Below are 27,803 nucleotides of genomic sequence, written 5' to 3' on the forward strand. Positions count from 1 at the left end.
TGAGTAAACTATACCTTTATGGAAAAGGTATCACTGAAGAGGACCGAAGAAAATAAAAGGCATTTTACTGTTAATAAATAGCAACAGCATTACAGCCTTTTCCTCCTCTTTGAAAGGAGCTTCAGTATTTTTCCTGATAACACTCTGGCAAAGGAGATACTCAAGTCTGCCTCTGAGTATAAACATTGTTTTATATTATTTTTATCATTAAATAAATAATAAAATTAACTGTCATAATCTCAGCACATATAATGGAAATTTTAAATATTTTCTCACTGTTAAAACTTTTTATGTGCAGTAGGGGCATTTTTCAGTGCTTTCCAGACCCATGATCAAGTTAACATTCAGAGGATTAATTTTACTTACTAAATTTTATAAAAGTACTACTTAAATTAAATGAGTTATCTTCTAAGTATAAAATAAACACTGTCAAAGTGCAGTTCAATGCCTACATTTATGGCTTTTGTAAATAAGCCAGAAACTCATTATTCCTTGCCATTACTTAGTGTCTTAGAAATACACTATTTAATGTAACCCCAGAAGGTAAGTATAAGTAATAGACTATTAATCAAAAAAATGCCATTTTCTTAATAGAAATTGAAAATAATACTCTTTCACTACTGAAGACATTTTCTGTAGCATTCTCAAAATATTTTAAAGGGATAAAGCAGTTATAAAAACACAGCTCTAATAGTCTATTGGCTAACGAAATATGACAAGGTAGATCCTGTTTTTGTGTCTTTTTCTTTTCTTTCTGTATGTGTGGCAGGGACTTGTTTTCTGTAAGCCCAAAGCAATTTTCCCTGCTGTAATTCATGCTTATACTGACTGCAAAATTGTTTCAAGAGTAGTGCAAATAGCAGCTAAACACTCACTGTTCAGCTCTGGAAATTACGATTCTTTAAACATGTCATTAATTCTGTAATTTTATGTGTGGAATAATTAAGTAGCATCTAGTTTATTACTCCTATTAGTTTCACTGTTTAGGACAATTGTTGCAAACAGAATTAATTTAACCTTCCATTTTATCTCCTCATCTTTTTACTGCATAACAAAACAGATTCAAAGAGTAAGTATTTGTTTTCTGCTTTGTTTCTAAATGCTTGCATAGGAATTCTGAGGGCTTACTTGTGTTCAGTTTTAACAGGGTAACTGACAAGCAGTGAGACTTACTTCCTACACTCCAATTTGTTTCTGAACATCCTGTACAGCAAGGCTTTCGAGTGATACATGTATGGCCACTCAGGGCCTTTTATTATTGCATGCTAACATGCATTGAAGATACCACTGTTCAGGACATAGCCTGTTTCCTGCAGAGGACAGAAAAAATATTAATCCATGTGTGGTATTCCTCAAGCAAGCACCTACATGTCAGGCTGGGGTGCAAATGAGAAACCATAGTTTTTATTTTCTAAGTAGAAAATAGAGTTGTGTGGTTTTTCTTTCTGTTTGTTTTGTTTTGTTGCAGTGAATTTACCCATAAAAAAAAAATCTTAGAAAAAATGTTGAGACTGAAATTTAGCAGTCAACTGTAATGAGAAATGAGTTGTAAGTGATGAATTAAACTTTGTCAGAGTTTTATATTTAAAATTATAGTATCTTGGCATTGGAATAAAATAGTCAAAGGAGCTTACTCTCTTTGTTATTATCCCTGGACAGCCAGTATAATAAACCTGCTAATAAGAGCAGTGTCAGAGCTAGCGTGTGCATCATTGCCTGGAAGTGCTTGCTGCAAATTGGCAGTGCTGGGCTCAGGAGGTGTCTGTCCATGGTGGGTGCTGAGATTCCCCTAAGAAAGAACAAATAATGTGCAGGTGCAAAAGATGGGTAAAAATTCTCACGTTACTACTTCTCTTTGAGGATGAGAGGCAGGAATGTTTTGTAAACTGCAGGAAAAAGCATAGAAATCTTTTCATTTCAGCTTATGTTAGGGTATAGAGTGCTTCTAATTTGAGTGTATTTCTCCACCCTGCACGGCTTCCCGAAGGCGACAGGCTGAGTGCGCAAAGACTGCAAGAATCCAGATGGCCCTACCGGCAGGCAAACCAGCCAGCACCACTGCCAACAACCTCTATGAAGAGCTTGGCGACAGCACCATGTAAGTGTTCTTTGCAATACATCAATATAATTGATAATGACCAAAGCCATGATTCACTTTGCAGGGATACCACTTCCAGCAGTCAATGTCAAAAAAGCTTTTCTTCACGAAGGGATGTTTCTCCAGCTGCTTGGGGTTCTCCAACATCTGGAAAATAAATAGGTCTCTGTAAGGAGATAAAAATTTAACCTGCTAATGGGGATTTCTCTTAATGCACAAGGGAATTTTTAACAGCTTTTTATTTGGCAAAATGCAAGGCATAACCAGATGTTTTTTCTAGAGCCTACAGCAGGCCTTCACAAAGAGGGGGAGCCAGGATGGCTCCTTTATAAAAATCCAGGCCAACATTTTCCAAAGCTGCTGACTAAACACATCTAATAAAATTGCTGCACCAAAACCTCTTTTTTTTTTTTTTCTTTTCTTGTTGTCGTTTTAAAATTAAAAACATTTTGAAAATTAAATTTAAACATAAAGGAACTATCAGTGCAGAGAAACGAGTGGCAGTTCAATGGATATGTCTTTTACCTGTTAGATGCTTGTAATATAATAACATTGCAAAGATACAAAATGTTCTCATGCCTTTGTAAATCTGAAATGTGTGGACTCCAACAACAATTTAACTCTCAATATGAGAACATTACAGTGGAGAAGAGCCAATTAATATTTGTTCCGTACTGGAGGGGCGGGGGTGAGGGTGCTGCTTATCAACTTTCCAGATTTACTCATCAATGTTTATATTTTAAAAACGGGTAACGCTGAAGAATACAGCAATAGTAATGTTTGGAGGCATGGAGACGGAGCTGCTGGTTTCATTGAGGACTGTCACCTTCTGTATTTTCAGTCGTTATTTATTTTGTTCAGAGTGTTGAAATGTTATAGATGCTGTGATTGAGTTTATTAAATGGTAAGGAGGTGTGACAATGCCTATTGCTGCTGCTTTACCTCTTAGCCATCTGAGAGCAGGCTCAATGCTTGAAATGATGCCAGAGCTTTCTTAGAATAGCTTCTCCTAACTGCTGGATTTCCTCCTATACCTTTTGCCTTTGTGAAGTGTTATTTCTGGGGCAGGAAGAGAGGAAAAAAGTGTTTGACAATAGCATATAGTCACATCTTTGAATGTGAGCACTTTGACTGCAAACCAAATGGGATCACATCTGTACACTTATGCATGCAGTGAAATGCCCTGCTGGATAGAATTCCTATTTCTTTTGCATTTACTAAATTCCTACTGAAACTAACAAATGACTTCTGCTGATTTTACTGGCAGTGATATAAAGCTGATCATCAGTGGGAATTGGATGTCCCAATGGATAAATTTGCGCTTTGTACACCAGTGAATACCTTCTGCTAAGCCCAGATCAAACCTCATTATGCTGGGTTATTATACCTGCAAAGATTTTTATTATTATTATTATTATTTATATTACTTTTTAGCACTGAAACATGTAGGTGCTAATTTATAGATTTGCAAAATTGGAATTTAGATTTAGATTTATATTCATTTTCATAAATAATAGTTTTTAATAGCACCAAGAAAAGATCCCATATTTAGAATACTTTCTCCTAGATGTCTTTGCATACAGCTATGTTAAGGAACTGATAAATATCTATGAGTAAAAATCCTTAAAAGTTAAATGAATATGCCTAGGATTAAAAAAACAAACAAAAAACACACACATAATTCAATAAAAATAAGTACAAATTACACATTCTTTCTGTCAACTATTTGATTTCAAGGCACTGGTATAACGTAGGAAATTACTTTTTAGGAAATACCTTTTATTAAATTTTGACATGAAGTTTAGTAAAATATTTCCTGTCTGTAGTTGTCCTGAGACAGTCATCTTTCATTTGCAGTACTGCCTTGTGTCTTGTGTTCTTAATTTGGTGTTTTTAGCAAATGAAATGAAACTAAACTCTTCAGTTTTAAATCTACCTTGTCTCATAATTTTTATTTTTCTCTGTCTGGACACATAGGCATCAGTAAGTAAGCTAATTTCCTTGTCTTAATATTCGTAGCTAGTAGAAATGCTAGTTTTCCTTACCTTAGTTCCCATTAAACCTTGCAATCTGAAATTCATCTTTTATTTGTCCATTGATCAAGTACAGGAAAGACATTTACTGTGAAGTTTCAATACTTGTATTCCTCTTTATCCTTTTGTAGGATGTAGAGATGAAGTATGATTGCTGAACTTGAATGGTATTATTTCTGAGGCCAAATAGTCATACTAGGGTGAAAAAGAATTAAAACAATAAAATCCTTAAAATCCTGAGTGTGCACACAGGAGATTTGCTTTCTGGTCATGGACCTACGATATTAGAATTGGATGGGACCAAAATCTTTTTTTTAGTCAGCTATTTGTAATTCCTTTCTAGGCAGGTACTAATCTTTCAGTTTACAGAAATAGGCTTCATACTGGTGATCTGAAGTTTCTCATTGATTAAAATATCCATACATAAATAGAAGATTTCAGGATAACCTCATCTGTGAGAGAGCTCATATGAACCAAGAAAGGAGCTAAGAAGCTTTTGAAATAATCCATTCCAGTAGCATAAAGGTTATGTCATCTTGCACGAGCTTTCTACTGGAGGGTGTCCTTCAAGTTCAGAATCATTTATTTCTCTCGTCTCTAAATAGATGGATGCGTGACCAATCTTAAAGTATGCTGCTTGAGAATAAAGAGTTTATTATTAGTGTGAAATCAATTATTTTTCATACCAACTCTACACTAGAACAGTTATCTACAGTATATGGTTATGTTCTGCCCAAAGGCATAATGATTTTTGGAGAACTGTAGTGTCTGAGGAAGAGTTTATTCACTAATATAACCCCCCGTGGCTTTGCTGGGAGGGTTCACAAATGGGACAGTGAGCTCTGTATGCTGTACAGTGGTTCTATTTGATCCTTCTGGGTCCCTATGGAAATGGGAGACTGTAGTTTCTCTTTGTGAGTCATCTCCCAGCCATAAAAAAAAAAAAAAAAAAAAAAAAAGCAAATGAGTTATTAAATTACATTTCCAGTTTTTCTAGTTTAACCGCTAGAGGTTAAGTTTCCAGTAATTTAGATTGAGTAATATTTTCAGATCTATAAAAAAAAAAGGGGGGAAGGGAGTGTCGAAAAAATATTAATTAAAAAAGGAAATAAAAAATATCTGCATAATGGAGAAATCTGTCCAAGAGGTCTAATACAGCTTCTTCCAACATTCATGTCAAAATGGAAAATATTGTTATTTTTTTTCCACTGTTCCTTTTTTTTTTTTTCAAAAAGTTAGAAGAATATGACTCAAGTTTTGTAAAAATAAGAATTTTTAACTCAGAAATTTTTGGAAAACTGTTAGCTCAAGAGACTCTAAAAATAGTTTTAGTGGTAATTTTTTGTATAAATGTCATTACTCTCATTCTATATTTTAGCTGCAGTTGCTTAAGGCAAGGGGAAAGTTTTCAATGAGGCATTCAATGCATAGGGTAGCCGCAAAGTATCTTTACCTAATGGCAAAGGCAGTGAAGTTCCAATTGAATTGCACAAAAGCGGTAATGTTAATATTGCCTTTACTCCCCACTCTACCATAATGTCTCCTTACACCATCATATTCTTCCCTATAGCTTGTCCTGTGGACAATTTCACAGAGAGCTTTTAGAGTAGGCATCATTTTGAGGTCTGTTTTCTTGCATCTCTCTACTAGACAGGGATCTGTTTAGGTACAATAAAATAAAACTGTGTATGGCAGTGATGGAAATGCATTTTGATGCAGTCTCATCTGAATGAGGGGAGGATAATCTCTTTAAAAGTATCAAGTGCTTCACTTTTAGCTGTATCTGGAGTTGGCCAATATCCTAAATTTTTCGTAGTTGGTGGGAAAAAAGTTTATTTTCAGTCTCATTATTTAAAACAGGGATCTAGGGGCACTCTTTTCTAGCAGACAGTTTGGGGATACTGAGTTTTAAAGTTCTGTTTATCTTAAAGTCTGCTCGGTAGTGTTTGGTATTAGAAGTCCTTGAAGAAGGTATGTTAATGAGTCACTCAGAAGTGCTAGGTAAATTCCAGGAAATGGTGAGACATCCTACTTTTGGACTAGAAGTTAAATGTAATCTAACTACAGGGGATTTTTGCTTGGCTAACATGATGCAGAGATGAAATCAGTACACATACAGATACTTCTGCATCAATAGCTGAATCATAAATGCAAGAATTAATGCCTGTAAAAATCAGTCTCAGAATGGATAGAGTGCAACACGCATCTCAGCTGACTGGCTTCTTCTCCCACTGGCCTGCACCTTGCAGCTCCGAGCTTTGGGTGTGCCTGGGGCACCTCTGACTCCCCCTGTGGCCACAGTTTCAGGCTGACTGTCGGCTTGCAGAGCAGTTTCACAGAATTTCACAGAATTTTCTAGGTTGGAAGAGACCTCAAGGTCATCGAGTCCAACCTCTGACCTAACACTAACAGTCCCCACTAAACCATTTCCCTAAGCTCTACATCTAAACGTCTTTTAAAGACCTCCAGGGATGGTGACTCCACCACTTCCCTGGGCAGCCTGTTCCAGTGCCTCATAACCCTTTCAGTGAAGAAGTTCTTCCTAACATCTAACCTAAAACTCCCCTGGCTCAACTTAAGCCCATTCCCCCTCGTCCTGTCACCAGGCACGTGGGAGAACAGGCCAACCCCCACCTCGCTACAGCCTCCCAGTTCTAGTTTTACAGCTGACCTGTGGCCACTCCTCAATAGGCAATGCAGGCACACTTAAAGGCTGCCTAACTGTACCCATTTTTATAGAATTGCAGAGGTTTGATGCACAATTATTGTAAAATAGAATACTTACAGGAATTTTGAAGGTGAACCTGTGTTGGCTGTGTGCTGTATGGCACAGTGCCACTGCTGTGTCAGTGATGGAAACAAATATACAAACAGGATACATACAATGATTCCATATTATCTCACAGGGAAACTGTATAGCAATAGTACATAATATTGATATTTTTTTTTTTATCACTTGTAAGGCAGGGTACAGTACTGACCCTGATACTTTTGAAATCTATGCTTTTTAAGAAGAAGTCAACAATTTTTGAACTTGCTGAGTAGCTAAAATCTTACAGTTTCTCTTCCTCCTAAAGTCATTCTCCCCTAAAGAATATGTGAAAGTAAATGTCTTGCCCAGTAGTCTAGTAGACTTTTGTGTGTGTGTGTTGGGTAGTAGTAGTTTGCTGGAAGTATTGTTACAGCTCTGATTCATATCACAAATTCTTTTTTTCTCTCTCATAAAAATCTATGTCCATGCATGTTTCCTTACATGTGATTATCTTCTTTTCTTTCAAGTCTTTTTCTTCTCTACCATTTCCAACAAAGCAGGGGAAAAAAATCAGTCTTAGAAGAAGGAGATCGTCAGAGAGTTATAAGCAGCTTTGCTTCCCGTGCTATCGAGGCTCACAAGCAATCTAATATCAATGGATCATTGAACAATAATCTCCCCAAATCTTCAAGTAACATTACTTTTTTATCTGATGAGAACCCATTAACTACTCAAAACCCATTGTATGTGGAAGGTTTCACTCAGAGTCCCGCTGCTGCTGGGTTACTACGGAAAAGAAGCGATGCCCTAGATACTCTTTCTCCTATGCACTTAGTCTTGAGAGATGCCTCCTTGGGAGGCAGTCACCGTGCATGGACGGTACCAGCTCACGTTACCAAAAGACACGTGCCTGGTTCTCTGAGCAGGCCAGTTATCATGGACCCCATTCAGTGGCAACAGGAAAGACTCAAAGCAGAGAATGAAGGAACTGAAAATCAGCCTAGCAGAGATGATCTTAGCAGTCCACTATTTCAAAGAATAAGTGGCCCCAAGTTAACTGTAAAAGAGAAGGCAAGACAATTTGAGCAGCAGGCTTTGCAGGAAATGAAGCAAGTGAAATCTCCTGATGTGAAATCCATCCGTTCGCCAACACACAGCAGCTGTTTCCAAGAAAGAGAGAACGTGCTAGAGCAGTCTCCTAAAAGTGTGGTTGCTTCTCCTTGCCTTCGCTCTTCTCCTCTGTCCTCTCCAACACCTTGTGCTGAAGTAGTTGAGCCTGAGCCTTCCACGGTCCCCTCTGTAATCATCACTCACCACGACTATCCTGAAGAACTTTCTCCTCCACCAACTCGGAAGCCAACTCCTCCGTCTTTTAGGATAAAGAAATCAGTTTGCCAAAGTTTTCTAGCTCCTCAGACCAAAGGAGAAGTTGCAGAAAGCATTCCAGATCCACCTAAAATACCCCCACCCCCACCTCCACTGCTGCCACCTCCACCTCCATCCCCTCCTCAGTCGCCACCACATCCTCCAGCTCTGCCCCCCGTGTCTCTTTCTTCATCTCTTCTTAGCACCCAGCACCTCTCCCCTGCAAAGCATTCAAAACCCCCTGCCAAACAGCCAGCTGTACTGCCACCGGCCCTAGTGCCAGAGCCACCTCCCCGTAGGGAGCTGAAAGGTATTCTTAAAAACATTCAGAATTTAGCAGCAATTGAAAAGTCCGTGGCCAACATGTACAGCCAAATAGACAAAAACCACGTTCTGCCCAAGCACATTTCTAAGCTCAAACCAGTTGCAACACCAGAGCTGCCAAATCCAGAGGCAGTGGCTGAGCACAACCAGCAGAATGGCAGCTTGAGCTGTGTTGTGGAGGAGCTTGAGAAACGCTTTCCATCCCAGTCGACAGCACTGTAATGTTTTCGGTTGGATGTTTTCTGCATGTTACATTTTGAGTGAGATGACTCTAATGCAGCACATGGTATCTGCCTCAGACTCTCCAGAAATTCAGACTTTTTCCTTTTCTCCGCTGTATATCACTACTTAGTCCTAATCCCAAAATAGAGACTTTGTATTACCTGTTTCCTCAGAAATTTGTAATGTATGATTTTACAAGTGGTTTTCTCAACACTACATTGTACTGCTCTATGGCATTGGTTCTCAGTCTTTTTCTACCAGAACTGCTTGGGGAAAACTGTCTATTTGTACCCAAGGATCAGTCATAGGTGACAGAGGGCTTGATCCTGCATTATGATAAGCAGCCTGCACTGTAGCTAATACCACCAAGCAGAGCAATTCTTCTGCGTCTGTAATGGGAATCTCTTGCTTTGCCCATAAAATGTACCACCTGGGAGGAATCTTGCTGTCAAATATCGGATGTCAAAGAAAGCAAGTGCTGATAGTAAGCAGGCTCAGCACAGTGAGCCAGCATTATTACAGTAATTCACCTTTTTATTGCGTGGGAGATGACGCAGTGCTCTGTTATGCTGGCTTGCTTTCTTTCAGCTCACATTTGCATCTCTTAAGTCAGAAGAAGGTTTTTCTCTAGATTTGTCAGTAAACCTGTCTGTTTTCCCTCATGTCACTTACATGCCTTCCATTGCTTTTATATATATATATATATATATATATTGTAACTGCACATTTAAAGTTTTTATTTTGTAAATGATTTAATGTACAAAGCATTTTTTTTTTATTTTGCATGTTCATGTTGATGTCATCTCTCTAACTTTCATGCTAATTTGCCATGAACTTCAGTTAATACATCTTGCTTATCTTAAAATGTAATAAAGTCATTCTGATTAGTGTCACTAAGTGAATGGTTTATAAGTACTTGTAAAAATCCATGCAATATGGATTTACATTCTGGCTTTTTTGCTCACAGTTATCTAAATCAGACCTTTGCATTAAATATGTCAATTAGCTTGTCCTTTGAAACAAACGGTAAGTAAAAGCATTTTGGCATTTAAGTGAATGTTAGTTTGGTTCAACCTGCAAGTTTCATTTATTTCTTTGCCAAAATGAAGAATATTCATGTTTAAAATGAATATTTTTAAAAACAGTGGTAAAGGCATATATTACAGAATGAAGAAAAACTAAAATTCAGTTCAATATCAAACGTATAATTCTGAGCAAAAAGGTACTTATTTATCAGAATGTCTAGAGATACTCAGCATTTCTGTGGTGCTTGGCTTTTTCTCTCTCTTTTTTTTTTTTTTTTTTTTAATCTGCGGTTAGGACATGTATGGATGCTTCAGTCGGAAACTGCTGAAGGTAGTTTGTCTTTTTTTTTTTTTTTCAGAGCCAAACTTCATGATCTCCATCATGCAAGTTTTGCTGATGTATTAGAATTTTTCTATGCATAATGAAGTCCTGCACTCTTCTTGGGCTAGATTGTAGTTCCAAGACAGGTAATGATTAGGAACTGTACCCAAACGTGTGCAGGGAATGATTATCCATCACAGCATTTTTACTGTAAGAGTCAATATAATTTGAGATTCACACAGGTAGATTAGCTGCCCATCATACCAAATAGCTCTGAGTGGCACAACTGCAGCACCAGCAGCAAACTGTCAAAGATTAGCGCTATTAGAGAAATGTTTAAGATTTAAGATCCAGAATTGGAAGATGGCTTATATGTGTGCCTTCTTCTGTGTACTTCTTGTGGTCCAGGTGTGGAGGCAGTGGGACAATTGAGTGTGCACAGATGAGCATGAGAAGTTACTGTGCTAAGCGTAATAGATGCTTTTGTATAGCTCTCTACATCACTAGTGAAATACTAGACAAATACAAAATAAGTTTGCAGTGTGTAGTGTCATACAGTAGAGTTGCAGGTGTTTAGTAATTCAGAAGATAAACTTCAAATGTTTTATTCAGCTACAGTTATCTGTAGCATTCCTTGGGTAGAAAGGTTGGACGTCACACAAAAACTCCATTTTAAATATTTCATCCAATCACTCAGAAGAGTCTGTGGGGGTCGTGGTAATCAGCTCATCACTAATGAGGAGCATCTACCTTTTCTAATTCTTTAAACCCTCATTAAGTTGGAGGGTTTATGAAACCTAATTTATTTTTGACTGTAATTAATGCAACCTTTGTTCTTTAGTTCATTTCTTGAACAGCCCTTATTAAAAAATAAAAATTGATTACACTGGGAAAGAAACTATACCAATAGCATGTATTTTAACCTACACTAGGGAGGTTCTGTCCTATTGAAATATCTGGGTGCTACTAGAGCTCTGCAGCACTAGGAAGTATGACAACCAATATACTACTTGGCAAAATGTTGACCGTATACAAGCTTATTGACCCCTCCTTGGGTTGTCTGGGTTGTCCAATTTATTTATTTACTGTCAGATGTGACCCTGGATATAGCCCTGGTCCTTTTATCAGCAGCTTGACTGGGTTGAGTCCTGAGCAGGAGCAGAGATTGCATCTGTGGAGAACTCTTCTTGCCTTTGAACTATCTGCAAAGCTGAAATTAAGCAGTAATGTATCATTACTCATCTCCCCTCCAGGTTCTTGTTCTCTTCAGATTCTAATTATGAACTGCAGGAAACCTCCATTTCAAGAGTCGGGGCAAACTGATAAGCAGTTGCCTCCACTGAGTAGTATCTGTAGTATTTGGGTTTTATGATTCTTACACTTTTAATGTGAAAACAGATAAAAAGTATGAAATAGCAAATGCCTGGTGGGATGCCAGTAATTGGGAAAATTGTTGCTTTAGGCAAATCGCAGTTCCTTTAACTCATGTTAGCAGCACAGCCATGTGAAGTTTGACGGTGTTTGTACATGTAAATACATTCTTGTTTCGTCTGTCATGTTAGCACCAAGAGTGTGTAAGTAGGTGCCATATTATCCTACATCATCATAGGCATTATGTTCTTGCTTTCCATTTTTGCATTGAAGATTTCTCTCTGACTGCAGTCAAGTCTAGCTGCTAATGTCTATCCAGAAGCAATTCCTCCCTCAGTGGAGAGCTTTTAAGTTCCTTCCTGGAAACAAATGATGTTGTTTTGACCTTTGGCTTTTTCTCAGAATAGAGATCCTTGTGCTGTATTGAGTGAATGGACATTTTTTGTCTAGCTATTTTTTTCTTCTAATCATGACCACACAAAACTGTGAGAAAAGTATATGCATCTCTAAACACAGCGTGGTGCTATTTTTAAGAAAGTAGAATTCCAAATTCAATTAGAATTCCTTATATTACAATTTTAATCTGTGATGCGGTGACTACTCAAGAACAATTAAGATTAATAGGCTTACTTATCCTCTCTGCAACACAAGACCTTCTTTTTCTGAAGATTGCTGTAGGTGATAGGGAAACTAAATACAGTGTTTCTCAAGTGGGCTTTGAAAAGTCACATATTGTCTTGTGATGATAGATCTTCATTTCAGTTGTTCATTAGTTTCATATTATATGGGCAACAGCTTTAATGTAATTCTGATAATCAATTCCATGTGTTGAATATTAATAGAAAATTTTAGAGATGATGATAGTAAAGAATAATAAGGACTTGTACTCTATTCTTTATTGTTTACCCAAGTGTAATGAATGAATTTCCCTAGACTGCCATCTGCATAGTAGGTTAAGCTCAGCATACTTCTGAGCATTTATTCTTCCCTTCTTAAAAATAAAATTAAAAAAATCCATGCCTATCCTTAATAATAATACCAAATTGCTGTTTGCTAGTTTTGTATAAACTATTATAATTTTCTGGCACAAAATGTGAAAATGCAGACCTTGATAGATGTAAATGCATTTGTCATGCAATGCAAATGGCTCCAAGAAAATGAATTAAAACAACAACAACAACAACAAATCCAATGAGATCAACAGTACAAAGCCTGTGGCAAAATAATCATAGATAGCTAAAATAACGTAACTCCCCTCTGCTGAGCAAGTGTTAGGAAATGTGTAATTTTAATAATAATGTGTTAAATTACTAATAGAAGCTTCAGGCCAATTTCTAGCAAGTCCTTTGTGGATAACGAAAGTCCAGAAGTAGTAGAGAAACTGTTCACTGCTTAAACACTCAGGTGAAATAACAGAGTCTCTGTAGATGTTGTTTGTAGGTCTGAGACAACAGAGAAGGTGACTTGGCAGTTCCTCTCTTGGAGAGAGAAAGGAAAAACCAAGCACAGCATTTACCCTGCTCCCCTTTGCTGTGTTGCACTGGGTGCACTGGCTCTCTGGCTTGTGGGGATTGTGGATTTCTTCTCATTCATTTGCAATCTAAACCAAGAAAAGATCCCAAAGAGTCACTGGCCTTTCTCATGCAATAATTTGTATGTGCAGAGCAAATCTAAAGAAAAACATATTTTATATTGTAGATATGTATTTCTTTTCTTGCTAGTAATCGCATTATCTTCTCATCTCTCCAGAAAGAATGGCAATATGCATCTTATACAGTCTAACAGAAGTATACTAATACATTTTTTTTCTCTTTTTCTGACTTCAAGGCGAGGATATGCACAGCAAGAGGTAAGGCTGTTCCATAGTTACATTTAAATTACTAATTATATCAGCAAACTTTTCCCATACAAACCTGTGTTATGAAACAATGGCTATTTTAGAGGCCGGAAATACAAAGTGGTTCAAAAAGCGTGTATGTATTCACGAGCTGTACTTTTCAGTGGTAGCTTGGAACCATTGTGGCACAAATGTAACCTCCAGGCCAGGAGACTGCTGCTTGACAGCCTGCCAAAAAGTTCCGTAGGGCATTGCTTCCATTGCTTGCTGTGTTTTACTACAGCAGATCTACTCATCTGCTGCTACCCACTGTCAAGGGCTCAGTACAGACATTTTCTGCAACCCACTGTGGCCTGTCCCTGCAGTGTCTTTCTTCCAGCAATGACTTACATGAAGAATTTTCTTCAGAAATCTAAATGAACTCATTCAACAATGACAAAGTTCTCTGACATGTGTTTCTATCATAAAGGTTGGTATTTACTCATGAACGCTTTATCATTTTTATTAGTCTTAGGATGAGCTTCTGGAGGCTGCTGTTCCTTATTCAGTAGTTTGTTGTGCTGTGATTTGGCCTCCTGATTTGCAGAGCTGATTTATGTCTCACAATTCAGCTACAGAGCTTCCCTGTCTCCCAGGGTTTGGTTTTGGGCTGAAATAGTGCCACCAAATTTTGGGAGGAGTGTTCAGATAACAGTATTGATCTCCCTGAATAAATCTGATCCTAATTTACAAAACTTCAAATTAATGCATATTAGTCTAAGTCATTTACAGAAAACTGGAAGTGCAGACTAATTAACAAAGCGACTGCTGAAAATGACCTGTGTCAACTATGATGCACCATGTAGATCTGTCAGTCCTCTCTGTGCGAGCTCCAGGGGTCTCTCTGCTCACCCCAGCATGCTATTCTCACAGTGTCCTGCAGAGTAAGGAATCACAGATAAACTGTAAAGAAAGTGAGATAATATTTCTCTATCTAATTGGGATTGTGAATTCAGGTCTATTTGTGGTTGCAAGGCATTCAGTTAAAAGCCACAGAAGTACAGAAATATAGATAAAGGACTGAAGTGATGGTACTGCAGCAGAAGCTTGGGGTAGAAGTCAAGGTACTTCAGGTTTTTAGTAGTTGAATTAGAGGCTTTTCTACAAACCCATAGGTTTGTTTTCTTCCCATTGTGGGGAATTTTTGTTTGCTGTTGTTTCCCTGCTTTCTATGGCACACACAACAGAATAATTCTATTGGGCTCTGATAAAAGTCCTTGAGCTAAATAATCTAGAGAATCACCACATAAACTGGAAAGTTGATTTCATATAATAAATAGTGGACTATAAAGTGATAATACAAGAGTATGTGCTCAGCAGTTTTCTCCTTCTCAGTGATTATGGAAGCACCCAGGTGACTGCCATATGAAAGGCTCTAAAGGACCTGTGTTGTTAAGATTTCTTTCCAATCTTAATTCTGACACAAATGACTTGTATTGTAATTGTTACTGCCTAATTAACACCTTTCTAATTTTCTTCTGTAGCAACAGCAGTTGCTGAGACCTTCTCTTCTTAGACCAGAGGTACCAGTATTTTTCATGTCTTAATTGAGCAATAACAGTTTAAACGGCTTTTACATTATTTCCCAATCAAACCTCATCTTTGCTGGGTAATTTTTTTCCTGACTGTCTTAGATGAAAAGAAAGGTTCTAACACTTGTTAATCCATTTATGTAGTTTTTAAATACCTGAAATTTATTGTCTCTTGTTATTTTGGCTGCTCATGGCTTGGATGGATATCCTGTTCGCTGAATGAAGAACTGGCTGGATGGCCGGGCCCAAAGGGTAGTCATGAATGGACATAAATCTGGCTGGTGACCAGTCACAAGTGGTGTTCCCCAGGTCTCCGTATTGGGGCCATCTTTGTTTAATATTTTTGTCAACCATCTTGATGAGGGGATAAGTTTGCAGATGACACCAACTTCTGTGTTGATTTGCTTGAGGCTAGGAAGGCTCTGCAGAGGGATCTGGATATGCTGGACTGATGGGCTGCATCCAGTTGTATGGCATTCAACAAGGCTAAGTGCCAGGTCCTGTGCTTGGGTCCTAACAACCCCATAGTGTGCTACAGGTCTGGAGAAGAGTGGCTGGAAAGCTGCCCAGAGGAAAAGGGCCTGAGGGTGCTGGTCCACAGGGGCTGTACATGAGCCAGCAGTGTGCCCAGGTGGCCAAGAAGGCCAGTGGCATCCTGGCTTGTATCAGAAATAGCATGGCTAGCAGGACTGGGGAAGTGATTGTCCCTTGTACATGGCACTGGTGAGTTTGCACCTTGAGTATTGTGCTCAGATTTGTGCCCTCACTACAAGGAAGATGGTGAGTTGCTGGGATGCCTTGAGAGAAGAGCAACAAAGCTGGTGAATGGACTAGAAAATAGGACACATGAGAAGCAGGTGAGGGACCAGAGGTTGTTTAGTCCAGAGAAAAGGAGGCTGAGGAGATACTTCATTGCTCTCTACAACTACCTGAAAGGAGGTAGTAGTAAGGTGGGTGTCTTTCTCATCTTGGCTGACAAATGTTAGGGCAGGAGGAAATGGCCTTACGTTGTGGCAGGGGAGGTTTAGATTGGATATCAGGAAGAATTTCTTCACAGAGAGTGTGGTCAGCCATTGGAATAGCCTGCCCGGGCAAGTGGTGGAGTGGCCACCCCTAGAGGTATTTAAGAGATGTGTGGATGTGGAATTTAGGGACATGGCTTAGTGGTGGACTTGGTTGTGTCAGGCTTGAAGATCTTAAGGGTCTTTTCCAACCTAAATTATTCTGTGATTTTGCCCTTGAGCATCTTTAAGTTGCTCCCATGTGCTTCATCACACAGACGGAAAACTATCCTAGCTTCATGTCCAGATTCACAGAGAATAATTTCCTTGCTATTCAAGCATGATCTATTTTTTCAGATAATTGGTCAACTGATAATCGATGATTGTACCTGGAGATGAACTAAGCAGTTGGCCTGCCAAGTTAATGGAAGTATTAGTACGCTGCAGTGAAGTGCAAAGACAGTTCTTGTTTATAAACACAATACTTTCTGTTTCAAATCTTTTAGACACAATGTGATTCCCTGAATAAGCAAAGTGTATTTGCAGTGAGTGGATGGGAGTTTTATGCAGGGTAAGTGAGACAGCGTCCCACACCAGCAAGCGCCTACATTTAGCTGGCTTAGAACAGTCACTCCCAGGACATGCACCAGGGTTGGGGTCATTTAAAGCTTGTGTTGATTTCTCATTGTGGTTCTTGATGGATAACAGTGTTCCTTGAATTATGATAGTTCTTTTCTTTCTTTCTTTCTTTCTTTCTTTCTTTCTTTCTTTCTTTCTTTCTTTCTTTCTTTCTTTCTTTCTGTCTTTCTGTCTTTCTGTCTTTCTGTCTTTCTTTTTTCTTTTTTCTTTTTCTTTTTTTCACTTTGGGATACTGTTGTTTGTGTCTTTATAATCAGTCAATTGGTGTTCTCTCTCAACAGGAATTAAGTATGGAGTCTGGAATTGATCCAGGGCAGGAATACTATGGACAAGATTACTACAGTTATGAGCATGGGTACATTTTCATTTTTCCTATATATTTCTAAACATGCTGCTTTTCAAGGTTGGAGATGTTTATTATTACAGCGCCTAATCTGTAGACTTCCCTTCACCTCAGGATTACTTTAATCTTTGCATCCACTGATGAGTGTGCTGACAACAAAACTCACTTCTTGAAAGTTAAAGGGGCATCGTGTAACTCCCTACTTCTTCAGGAATCCAATTATTGCACCACAGTATGCATAGCCCATTTATCATGCCATTTTTATATTTTCTTTTTTATTTGCATATATCTGCTGTCTTGGAGATGAATTTACATCATCTCCTCCCCTTTTCTGGCTCACCAGCCTGAGTTCAGTGATACTTTCTGCTCATAGTTCCTAGCCAGCATCTGGCTTTTTACATTTACCTAGAAAACTATCATCCTGCCTTGTCTGGATAAAGTCTGTTTGACTGCAAGCACTTAGGGATTTTGGCTATTCTCACAAGCTTGCAAGGATTCTCCAGAACTGATCCTAGAGAATCTACTCTTTCATCCCTCAGTTAAAAAAAAAAAAAAAAAAAAAAAAAAAAAAAAAAAAAAAAAAGATCAGGTACCTGGAAAAGAAGGTCACTACATCCAGGAGATCCCAGAGACCTCGCAGCTGGGGTTCCCTCTGGTTGTAATGGGCGTTGGACCAGTTGCAATAGTTTGTAGTTTGCACATTTGTAGATGTGTGTGGAGACACACATGAGTACATCTTTGCATGTTACAAAGAACTGATGGTGTTTTGCCAGGTATGAACTGCCTCAGTATGGGAGCCGCCGCAGACTGCTGTCTCCTTCGGGGATGTACGATGAGTATGGAGAAGTTGTGGTGGAGAACGATGGTGGCTACTACTACAGCCCACATGGATCAACAGCAGAAGAGGTAAGCATCTCTGGCATGTTGACTCTGTCTCTGCAACAAGTCGAAGCATTAGTAAACCTTATCAAATGGATTTTGTAATTAGAATACTCTATATAGACCAAATAAGCAGCTCTTCCAATCCTAATCATTTGTTGTGATAACCAGTAAAGTTTGTGTCAGAAATGAAAAGGAATTGCAAAGTTTCTTTTAATATGCACATTAGTTTTTCCATTAATGTAGATTTCTACTTCAGTGAAAATCCACATGGCCTTAGGTAATTCCATTTTATGTTCTTAACTGAATGGAGTGTTACTAATATTCAGCCTATAACTGGCGATTTTCCAGTGAGAAAAATAGTCACCTAAACTAATTTAACATAAGGTTTACAACTGAATGTAAGGAAATTCTGAAATATCAGTGTCAGCCAGAATAAATGTTCATTTTTTAAACTTAACATTCAGAATTACCAGACTCTTAATCCATCACGTGTGTTTTTATTAAATGAGAAGAGAGAACATTTATGAACCAGTATTTTTCCCTGTTGCCAAGGCAAGGTACTTGTGGACTTGCAGCCTCTTCTACAAGTAAAGCTTTCTCATAACTTTGGTAAAAAGCTATTCTAAAACAAGTAAGTTAGTTTTAATCCTGGGAAAAAATGTTGCATTTGCATTGACTTAGACTATGAGTTTTTGTAATACCTATATTTCAAATTGTAATCAAGTTCCATTTTCATAATTTGCAGGGGATGAGTCAAGTCAGAGGTCCTTCGAGCAGAGGTATAAGCCAGAGAGCAGGGGCTCAAATAGAAGGTAGACCTTTAGGTGGTGGGATGGATCTAAGGCATGGCTCTGGAAGAGTATATAGAACCAGCCAGGGGAAAAGGAAACTAAAAGCAGTGATGCATTTAAGTCGTGTAGCAGTCAGTGCTCACAAACCAGTAGGAAGAGCTGAGTCTGCTCGTTCTCCATGGAAGAAAGCAAAGATATTCCCAATGATTCTGCAGAAAGTGAAAGCCAGTAGGAAAGATTCCAGTTATGCCAAGTTGATGTCAGCTCGCCAAGTGGTTGATGAGAAAAGCATGATTATCAGGGGAAGTTACTTCCAGAAATCAACAGATGACAGACCTTCAATGAGAAAGCTAAATCATGTGTTAAAACGCATTAGCATCTCCAGAAAATTTCAAGATGCAAGAGGAAAAGGAGAGGAAGGATATGAAAGAGATGAAGCAAAATCAGGAGTTTCAATAAGCATCACAGCAGAGAGCGAACATGAGGATAGTGATTATGAGAAGGAGAAGAAGAAAAAGAAGAGAAGAAGATACTCTTCAGATGAGTCATCAGTGGAAAGTAGTAGCTCTGGCTCGGAGTCAGAAGATAAAGACTATTTGAAAGTAACTCTGGATCAAGATGAAGCCACTGAAAGTACTGTGGACTCTGATGAGGAAACTGGGCATGACTTGGGGGATTCTGATGATGAGTCTGGATCCAGCTCCAGCAGTGAATCAGAAGAGGACTCTTCTGAAGAGGATGGTGACGAGGAAGAGTCTGATAGTGATGAAGATGATAGCCTCTCAAGGAGTTCATCTACACAAAGTTCATTCAGCAAATCGGGGACTAGTGAATCCAGCAGTAAAAGAAGCACTGAAAAGTCAAGTATAAAAAGTAGGAGAGGTAGCTCTCGGGGCAGAGTGAGGCGATCCAGCCAGAAATCAAGCATCAGCTCTACTGCATCAGGTACACGCTACAGGAAAGCTTCAGGATCCAGCTGTAAGAGCAAAACTTCCTCTGCCAGCCTTGAAATAGAACACACGATAGAAGAGGTTTCAGAAGAAGATGAACAAGAAGATACAGACCAAGTCGGTGCAAGCCCTGATGCAGATAACACAAACAATAGCGCAGTTTCTGAAACATCTGCAAATGCAAGAGCTGCTGCTAACAAGGAAGGCGAGAGAGGAATATCAGGAATTAATGATGAGGATAGTGAGGATGAAAGCACTGAAGAGGTTGGTACAGATGCTAGTGACAAGGAGAAAGCTATCAGTAAGAATGAATCTTCTTGTCTAGAAAGTGAAATCAGTGTTACTTCCAAAGGTACTGAAGGGACAACTAGTGCCCCTTCTAGCAAAATTGTTACTTACCCTGATACTGGGAATCAAAGTTCTGACACTATTATGAAAAGAAAGAAAATAAAAAAGATATCCCAGGAACACAGCCAGTCTCACTCAGATGAGACCCTCAATACTGCCATTACGGAGTCAGAGACTGCTGGTGATTCTACGTCCTTTTGAAAAACAACAACAGTAGGTGGAGATTTTGCAATAAGGAGTGATCTTGTTTGCTGTGCCTTCTGTGTGGTCTTTCCTAAACAATTCGTGCTTGACTAGAGGTAGCCAAACAGAAAAAGGCAAAGCTTATTGCATCAGCATTTAAGTCTTTTATGCTATGTTAAAGATAGAACTATGGAAAACCAAACTAATATAATTCCTCTGAAAGATTACTCAGGTATACTTACTGATGGATATAGAAGGTCTTATTTTCATATAGCAATGGCAAGAAAGAATACTGTTCTTCCTCTGCTATTTTCAGTAATACAGTTAAAGAGACACTGTGCTAATTTTTACATTTAATCCTTTTGCATTATGTATATAGTGATGCAAAAGTACATGGCATTTTGCATTAGCTGTGATGAGTAGCTCAATAAGCGTGGTGGCACAAACCTGTTAAGAGCCCTGTGCTCAGGCAGGTTATGTCTGTGTCACAAAATAGCACTTACAGGAAGGAAAAGGTGCAAAACAGATGGGATTCAGTAGAGAACAGGAATGAGGATGAAGATATTTATGATTTAAAGGTCATAAATGGTTTCATCACATTTCACTACCATATAAGCATTTGTTAAACTTCACCTGAGTTCTCTGGTGTTCTCCCTATTTTCTGTGAGGAAAACTAAAATTACAGCACAGTAATATTCCCAAAACAGCTGGATATTACTAGCAGCACTGGGATTAAACTGCTTCTGGATTATGGGATTCAGGTATTGTTGATGTACAAGGCAGGAGTGCAGAGGTAGGTGTACAATGTGAACTCAATAAGGGGAAATGAGTTATATTTTCTAACTTCATAATATATTTTCTAACTTCTATACTTTCTAACTTCGGCCTTTCCCACTTTACTGTGTGGGGTTTGGATTTTTTGGGGGGGCTGTTTTTTGTTTGTGTTTAATAAATATATTAAAATTTTGAGATGCATAATGGCAAAGTATTGCTGGCTAACTATGTTCAGTATGTTGGTATTTATACCTTTTAAAATTCACTGTGCTGCAATATCTGAAGTTATTCAATAGAGAAATCTTATAGTACATTTCTGCTCAGAACGAATCCTAGGAAGGATTTCTGTTATTTACAACTTAAGTTGTCATCTTTGTGTTTTCGTGTAAGAAACAATCCCTGCATGATTTAGTGCTTTGCCGAGCTCTTATCCGTGCTGCCAGCACACAAAGTATGAAAGCTTTGTATACACACCATCTATCTGTACTTCATCTGTCTTTTATCAAAAGCCAGAGAATTGTTTCTCAACCATTTATCCAAATAAGCAATAGAAAGCTTAAATAAAATTAAAGCTTTGAGCCAGTATTGGATTAGTCTTATGAGTACTTTTGAGCTAGTACAAATTTGGCTTTGGGCATGTGCACCAAAGCTCTGCCAGGAAGTCTCTATTACAAGGAACAAGAAAAATGTTTGACTTTTAATGATACTGATAATGATACTTCATAATGTTATATAATGATACTTCAGCCTGCTGGGGAGTTACCTTGGAAGGGCAATGGATGCTGAGCTGTAAAACATGATAGTAACTTTTCATTTTCTGTCTGGAATTCCATTTGAGATGAGAACTGGATTTATGATGACTCACTTTTTGTATTCCCATATAGCATGAAATTGTAGCTGACATGATATTTTCCCACAGATCCCATTTAAACAAGTTAGTCTGTTCATCCACCTGAATACATATTTGTGAAGAAAATTAAATGTCTTTATCAGGAACAAATGAATAGGCCTATAAATAATTTGTATAAAGTGTAACTCCTCAAAGCTTAAGAATTATCATCACCCGTTTCTCTCTGACATGATATTCTTTCTTTAAAAACTGTCTTATCTTAAGTGCATGTGTATGTATTGTAGTGGGATTTAACTGTGATGGTATCTGCTGCCTTAGTGAAACAACAGTGTTTGCTTTATTAATTCAAGAACAATGGTAGCTTGTTTAAGTGTATCACCAGAAATCAATCATTAATTAAGTAATGGGGTTTTTGTAATCAATATTAGTACAAAGTTCCTGCAACATGGAAATTGTTTGCATTAACTTGTTAAGAATGTGTATAGATTACATAAAATCAAAAGTCTCATTTCTCCACCATCTTTTATTTAATAGCAAAGCATCTCCATTGGTTCCTCTAGATTGGAATTGGCACAAAGCCTTACATCAATCTTTCTAACCAGCCAATTTTGCCAACATCGTGCCTGAGAGTTTCCCTTGTGTATGTCCTGCGATATTTTTCTCCTGGACATAGTGTGCATATAAAGTAGCTTTGCTCAATGCCATTTCTGTGCAGAATTTACAATTCAGTAATACTCTGCAGAAAAACTTTGAAGGCCTTCCTAAGCATTTACCCCTTTGTACAGTATTTTATTGGAAGTATCACACAATTTTGTTATCACCAATGCCTTCCCGTTTGTCTTATAAAGTGGTAGTAATCTAGTTGTTTTTCCTGTCTTTTTGTAATATAGACCAAGACATTGCTTTGTTGAAATATGTCTCGCTTACTAATACTGCAATTTACAGAAATTAATTCTCAGGAAGTAACATCTCTTTTCCCAGAATTCTCAAAAGAAGATGCACTTTGACTTAATTGCAGCACCGCTGAATGCATCTGTAGCAACCCCTCACTGAATTTGTCATTACATGAAAAAAAAATATTTTTTTATACCTATATAGCTTTTATACCTTGTTTTATACCATCTAAGTGAAAGGAGGCTGTTCACAAACTAAAATGAGTTTATCCTTGTAACTTTCAAGTACAAAGAATTGATTGAATTGATTGTGTGCTTAAGCATTAGGCATACATGGTAGTGGCACAGAGTGGTAACCAGAAGAGTTAGGAAATACCAATGTACAATCTAAAAGGAATAGTACAAAATGCCAAGTTAAAATTTCACACTAAATGTCTAGATAAAAGATGAGCTAGATAGGAAAAATGACAAAAAACTGTAAGAAATCATGCAGAGATTTAATAACATTTCTGTTTATCATTAAACAGTGGGCCAGAAAGAAAAAGATCAAGTTGATAGTTGACCCAGAGTATGAGACCAGCTCCACTGGAGAAGACAGCGCTCCTGATTCCAGCCAGAGGAATCGTCTTAATAACCCCAATATTCAAAACAACGTCAATGGTAACATCTACATTGCACAGAATGGCTCTGTTGTCAGAACCCGTCGTGTTTGCCTTGCTAATAATTTAAAAGTCACATCTCCAGTGAGGCTGGGGAAACAATTCAAGAAACTGGACAAGCTTGCAGTGACACATGAGGAGAATGTCCCACTGAACACATTGTCAAAGGGATCATCTTCTAGTGATAAAATGAACACGAGGCCTTGTAGCGTCTCATTTGCTTCCTCTATAGGGGCTGAAAACATAGTAGCAAAGCCAGGCGGCTCCAAAATGAAAAGCACAGAAGAGCAGGAATCAGTTGTTGATAACGAGGATGTCAAAGAGCCCTTGGAGTCACACAGTGAACACACACAGTCAGATGAAGAGGAGCTCTGGATGGGCCCTTGGAATAATCTTCACATACCAATGACAAAACTGTGATTATTTTTTTTTTAATTTTAATTTTTACTTCAGTTTATAATATACTGCGCTTTTTATTGTCACTGAAGAAAATGTATGAAGTTTGTATCATGCACATATGTTGTATACTACAAATGACATGCTTTAAAGTTTAAAAAAAAATTTGCACTCACATTTGTACCAATTAATTGTCCCCCTCCCCCAACAACTGTTTTGACAGGCTCCCATTTCACTAAACAATACTTCGTTTAAGTTAATTAGATTTTTTATCTTGATTTATTGTTTAATAAATAGTAAACTACTAATAACTGCACAGCAACATTTGGTTAACTTTTCAGACAGTTCTATACATGCCTAGCTTGTTTTTCCTGTAATGGTACTTGTGGCTATACTGTTTAGATTTGGAAAATCGTCTATTTATGTTCAAGATTTATATCCAGAGCTCTTGATTCTGAACTCAGAGTAATAAATTAAAAATAAATCCATGGAAGTCAATGGAGCAGATCTGCTGGTTTAAATTTGAGTAACAATACCAAAGTCAATAGTGATACACCATTTTTTTCCAACAGACGATCTCACTCAATACTGAAATAGCAAACTAATGTAAGAGTGGAATCGGGGTTTGTAAGGCTATAGCATTGTTAAACAGGAAAGTGGAATAGAAGATTAAATAAGATAAAATTGCACAGAGGAAGGAAATGTAGAGCAATTAATCTTATTCAGAGTTACCTTGCCGTGGTTTGTTCATTTTCTTTTGTAAATTAGCTCATTCCAATTTTCTTCTCTAGTCAATTTTTCATCTTTTCATCTCTTCCCAGATCAGTGCTGTTTTCTTCTTTATATGGTCTTTAGCTCCAGTTTTTATGCTCCATCAATAATTGTCATTCTATGGCTATATTCCTCTGAAATAAACCAGGATGATACAGGACTCTGTGAGATAGAACTAGGTATAAAAAGTAATTAATGAGAAGGGGATAGATACATTTTCAAGCCTAGCTAGCTTTTGGGTTAAATGGTACAATCACCATTCCACTCTGATAGTGTTGAACATAAACCTGCTGTAAAGACAAATAGATCATGGTGAAGGGGATAAAAAGCGAACACTTCCTGAGACTAATATGCACAAATGCAGCTGTGAAGGGCAAGGGGTGTCAGAATACAGAATTGTTTCAAAATCTTTTAAGTGAGCATTACTTGTAAAATACACTGCATAAAATACTGGTAGCTGCTTTTAATTTCTGTTTATAACTCGAAATAGTGAGTGTGTCACGTTACAAATTCAACAGGGAGCTGAGAAACATCATTGTTCATAACCACCAAGTAATACTTAAAAGATATTAACAATGCAGAGCAAAGTATTCTCCTCCAAGGTGATATTAAGAAAAAACATATATGTATATTTATACATGTGAGAAAAGTGTCGTGTTGTGTTATGCCAACTTTTTCTTCAGGATGAGATCAAACTAATTGTGAGAGCAATATGGGTACCTCTTGAAAGATGGAAAGAGTCCACAGCTAAATGCATGCAACTAATAAGGAAAGGATTGGCATCATCATTCTTTCCCTGTTGCTGTACCACAAGATCTGGATGACAATAGCTGTTGGTTCTACTTTGGCAGTAGATGGACTTGTGCTGCTTTGATTTTGTTCATTTTTCCCTTTCACAGGTTATCCTACAGGAAATTCCTCTTAATGTTTGTCTTTAGAAGCTGTTTGCATGTTACAGTGATGTAAATGTCACATTTCTGTCAAATACCTCCTTTCCAACCTGAGGTTTCCGACCAAATATTTTGAGATGGTACTTGTTTTTAGGCATGAGAAATGCAACATAGACTACCATATTATAAAAAAAAAAAAAAAAAAGACAAAAAAAAAAAGACTGGGTATTTCTTGCTACTCTTTTTCCCTTGGCATATATGAACTTGCTACCTAACAAAAAATAGCTGTTTGGAATTTAGGTAGATTCTGAACAAACAGACAAGAAAGATGGAAGGAACAACAACAACAAAAAATCTATTATTTGAAATAACTAGTAAAATGTTATATTTTAATCCTGTTTAAGATACTGTTGTTATTTCACTGCATCAGTTTTTTTGCAAGATCTGTCAATTCAATTTTTACTGAAGACTCTAGGGTCATAACGCTTTTTAGAGAAACATCATCTTCCAGCTACTCTCAATTTTCTACCTACCTGTTTTCATTAGAGACGCACAGCTCTGCCAGCTTGCATGCTGTGAAGGATTGTCATGCCCATCACTGGTGGTCAGAAGTACAGTGCATGCTTATCAAGCACAAAACCTGTCAATACCTTCTCTTTTGTGCTGTCCATGTGCTCATATCTTTTCCCACAATGCAAAGAGCTTAAAAACTTTCACTCTTTCAGGAATGGGCAGGGTTTGTCTAAAATCTAACTTGATTTTAGCTAAACTTGTAAAGACTTTTAATGACCTGAATGAATACTGACTGAAAATAAAGGGCTTTGTAAAATCTTTTACAGGTTCAGAAGACTTTAGGGGTGTTTTTGTTTGTTTGTTTGTTTGTTTGTTTTTTGTTTTTTGTTTTGTTTTGTTTTCTGTGTCTGTAACACTATAAATAAATAGTGTAAATTAATACAGATTTTTAACTGTTAGCAGACAGTGAGCGCCAGAACCAGTAGCAATAACAGTACATGCTGATAGAGTAAAAAATGGTCACATCCACTTTCTTTTGGCAAGTTTTGTATTAGCATTGCTTTTATGGATACAGTAAATAAAATAGAATACCTGGGTCTCGGTATATAGTTTTCAGCTATTTAACCACTGAAATTTGCAGAGCTGATGATGCAAGGCGTAAGTATTTTCCCCTGGGTGACACAACTGCTCAATGGCTGACTGATCAAGGTGATACTCATTGCTCCTGACATTGATTTAATTTGTATGCTCCTCTAAGCAGGCACTAACAGTTTGATGGCTTGTGCTATGTCTTCCATACAAGAAAGGTTCCAATGACAGACTTGGTGGCTTGTAGAAGGGCAGTGCAATACTGTGAGGCAGGACAAAGTATGTTTGGAAAAAAAAAATAGAAACTTCCATTATTTTTCTTTAAATGTGTGCTGCTATGAGCAATATTGCCAAGAAATCCCCACACAGGGCCTGTTAGGGTGCTTAAAAGGTTTAAGTATTAGTGGTACACTACATGCACCCATTATTTGCCTGAGTGGGTATGGGGAAAAGGACAGCACAATTGTGATGCATACTGCACCTGTCTTGGTACCTTCTGCCTGCAGTGATTTCACAATAGGATCACTCAGCATCTCTAGGGTTGAATCCTTCCGGAAGCTAGTTATGTAGCTGGAAAACTTTGCAAGGACAGTAAAATGCAAAAGAGATGGAAAATTCTGATTATTTTTTTTTTGATTTTTTTTTTTAGAAGTGGCAGAACAGCAATCTCGTACACAAATCTCAGCTTCCACAATTGAAAAACACAGTGGGAACTGAGTATTTTGAAGCAGTCACAATCATGAATTGCGCTCTGGAAAGCATCGTGCTTATCAGAACAGCTCGTGTAGCTAAAACCATCTCTTCTGGTTCAAAGCCGTGGTGGTTCTAGTTTCTTGTAGTGGTCATCTCCAGGCTGCTTTTGCACAATCCCAGTGGTTGGGGAACATTTTCTTTTTATATCAGTTTGTCTCTAGAAAATATCAGTTGTAACTCAAACCGTTACAAATACATTACATTTTGCAGCCAGTCAGTGGTGATAAACACTTTTTACCTTGTAAGATTAATAATTTTGCTGCAAATGGGGGTATAAACTTTTGAATGCTTTTTCATCAAGCCCTGGCTTGTGGCTGTGCAAAGGCACAACTAGCTAGAAATAAAATAGGCAGCAGCTCCCTTCTGTGTAGCACATGCCTGCATACTGACCCTTCAAGCACTGCACACAGAAATGGTAACTTTAAGTTACCACTGACTACCCTGTTTTTTGTAGTCTAAGAAAGACTTGCATTTATTACAGAAGTATTGATAAACAACAAGGTTAGATAAATCCCTCAAGAAACAGATGACAGTTTATCAAATGAATTTTGAAGGCAGCTGTTTCACAGAAGCCTATTAGATGAGCACTGAAAAATACTACCTTTTTTCTTTATTATTGGAAGAAGAGCATTTCACTAATTTCACTGTTTGGACTTGGA

At 37.8% G+C, this 27,803-nt stretch overlaps 1 protein-coding gene across 1 annotated transcript in view; it reads left to right on the forward strand.

Annotated features, from left to right (window-relative positions):
• The window catches only part of PCDH15 (protocadherin related 15), a 477,232-nt gene extending 451,758 nt beyond the window's left edge, over positions 1-25,474 (forward strand). Inside the window, 7 exon segments of the mRNA XM_032191027.1 lie at positions 1,061-1,069; positions 1,988-2,098; positions 13,340-13,361; positions 14,873-14,911; positions 16,842-16,915; positions 17,677-17,809; positions 23,102-25,474. Of these exon segments, the coding sequence (XP_032046918.1) occupies positions 1,061-1,069; positions 1,988-2,098; positions 13,340-13,361; positions 14,873-14,911; positions 16,842-16,915; positions 17,677-17,809; positions 23,102-23,653 (940 nt within the window). The 3' untranslated portion in view covers positions 23,654-25,474.
• Positions 25,475-27,803: the final 2,329 nt, after the last annotated feature.

This window comes from Aythya fuligula, chromosome 7 (genome assembly GCF_009819795.1).
Source record: "Aythya fuligula isolate bAytFul2 chromosome 7, bAytFul2.pri, whole genome shotgun sequence".
Lineage (NCBI taxonomy): Eukaryota > Metazoa > Chordata > Aves > Anseriformes > Anatidae > Aythya > Aythya fuligula.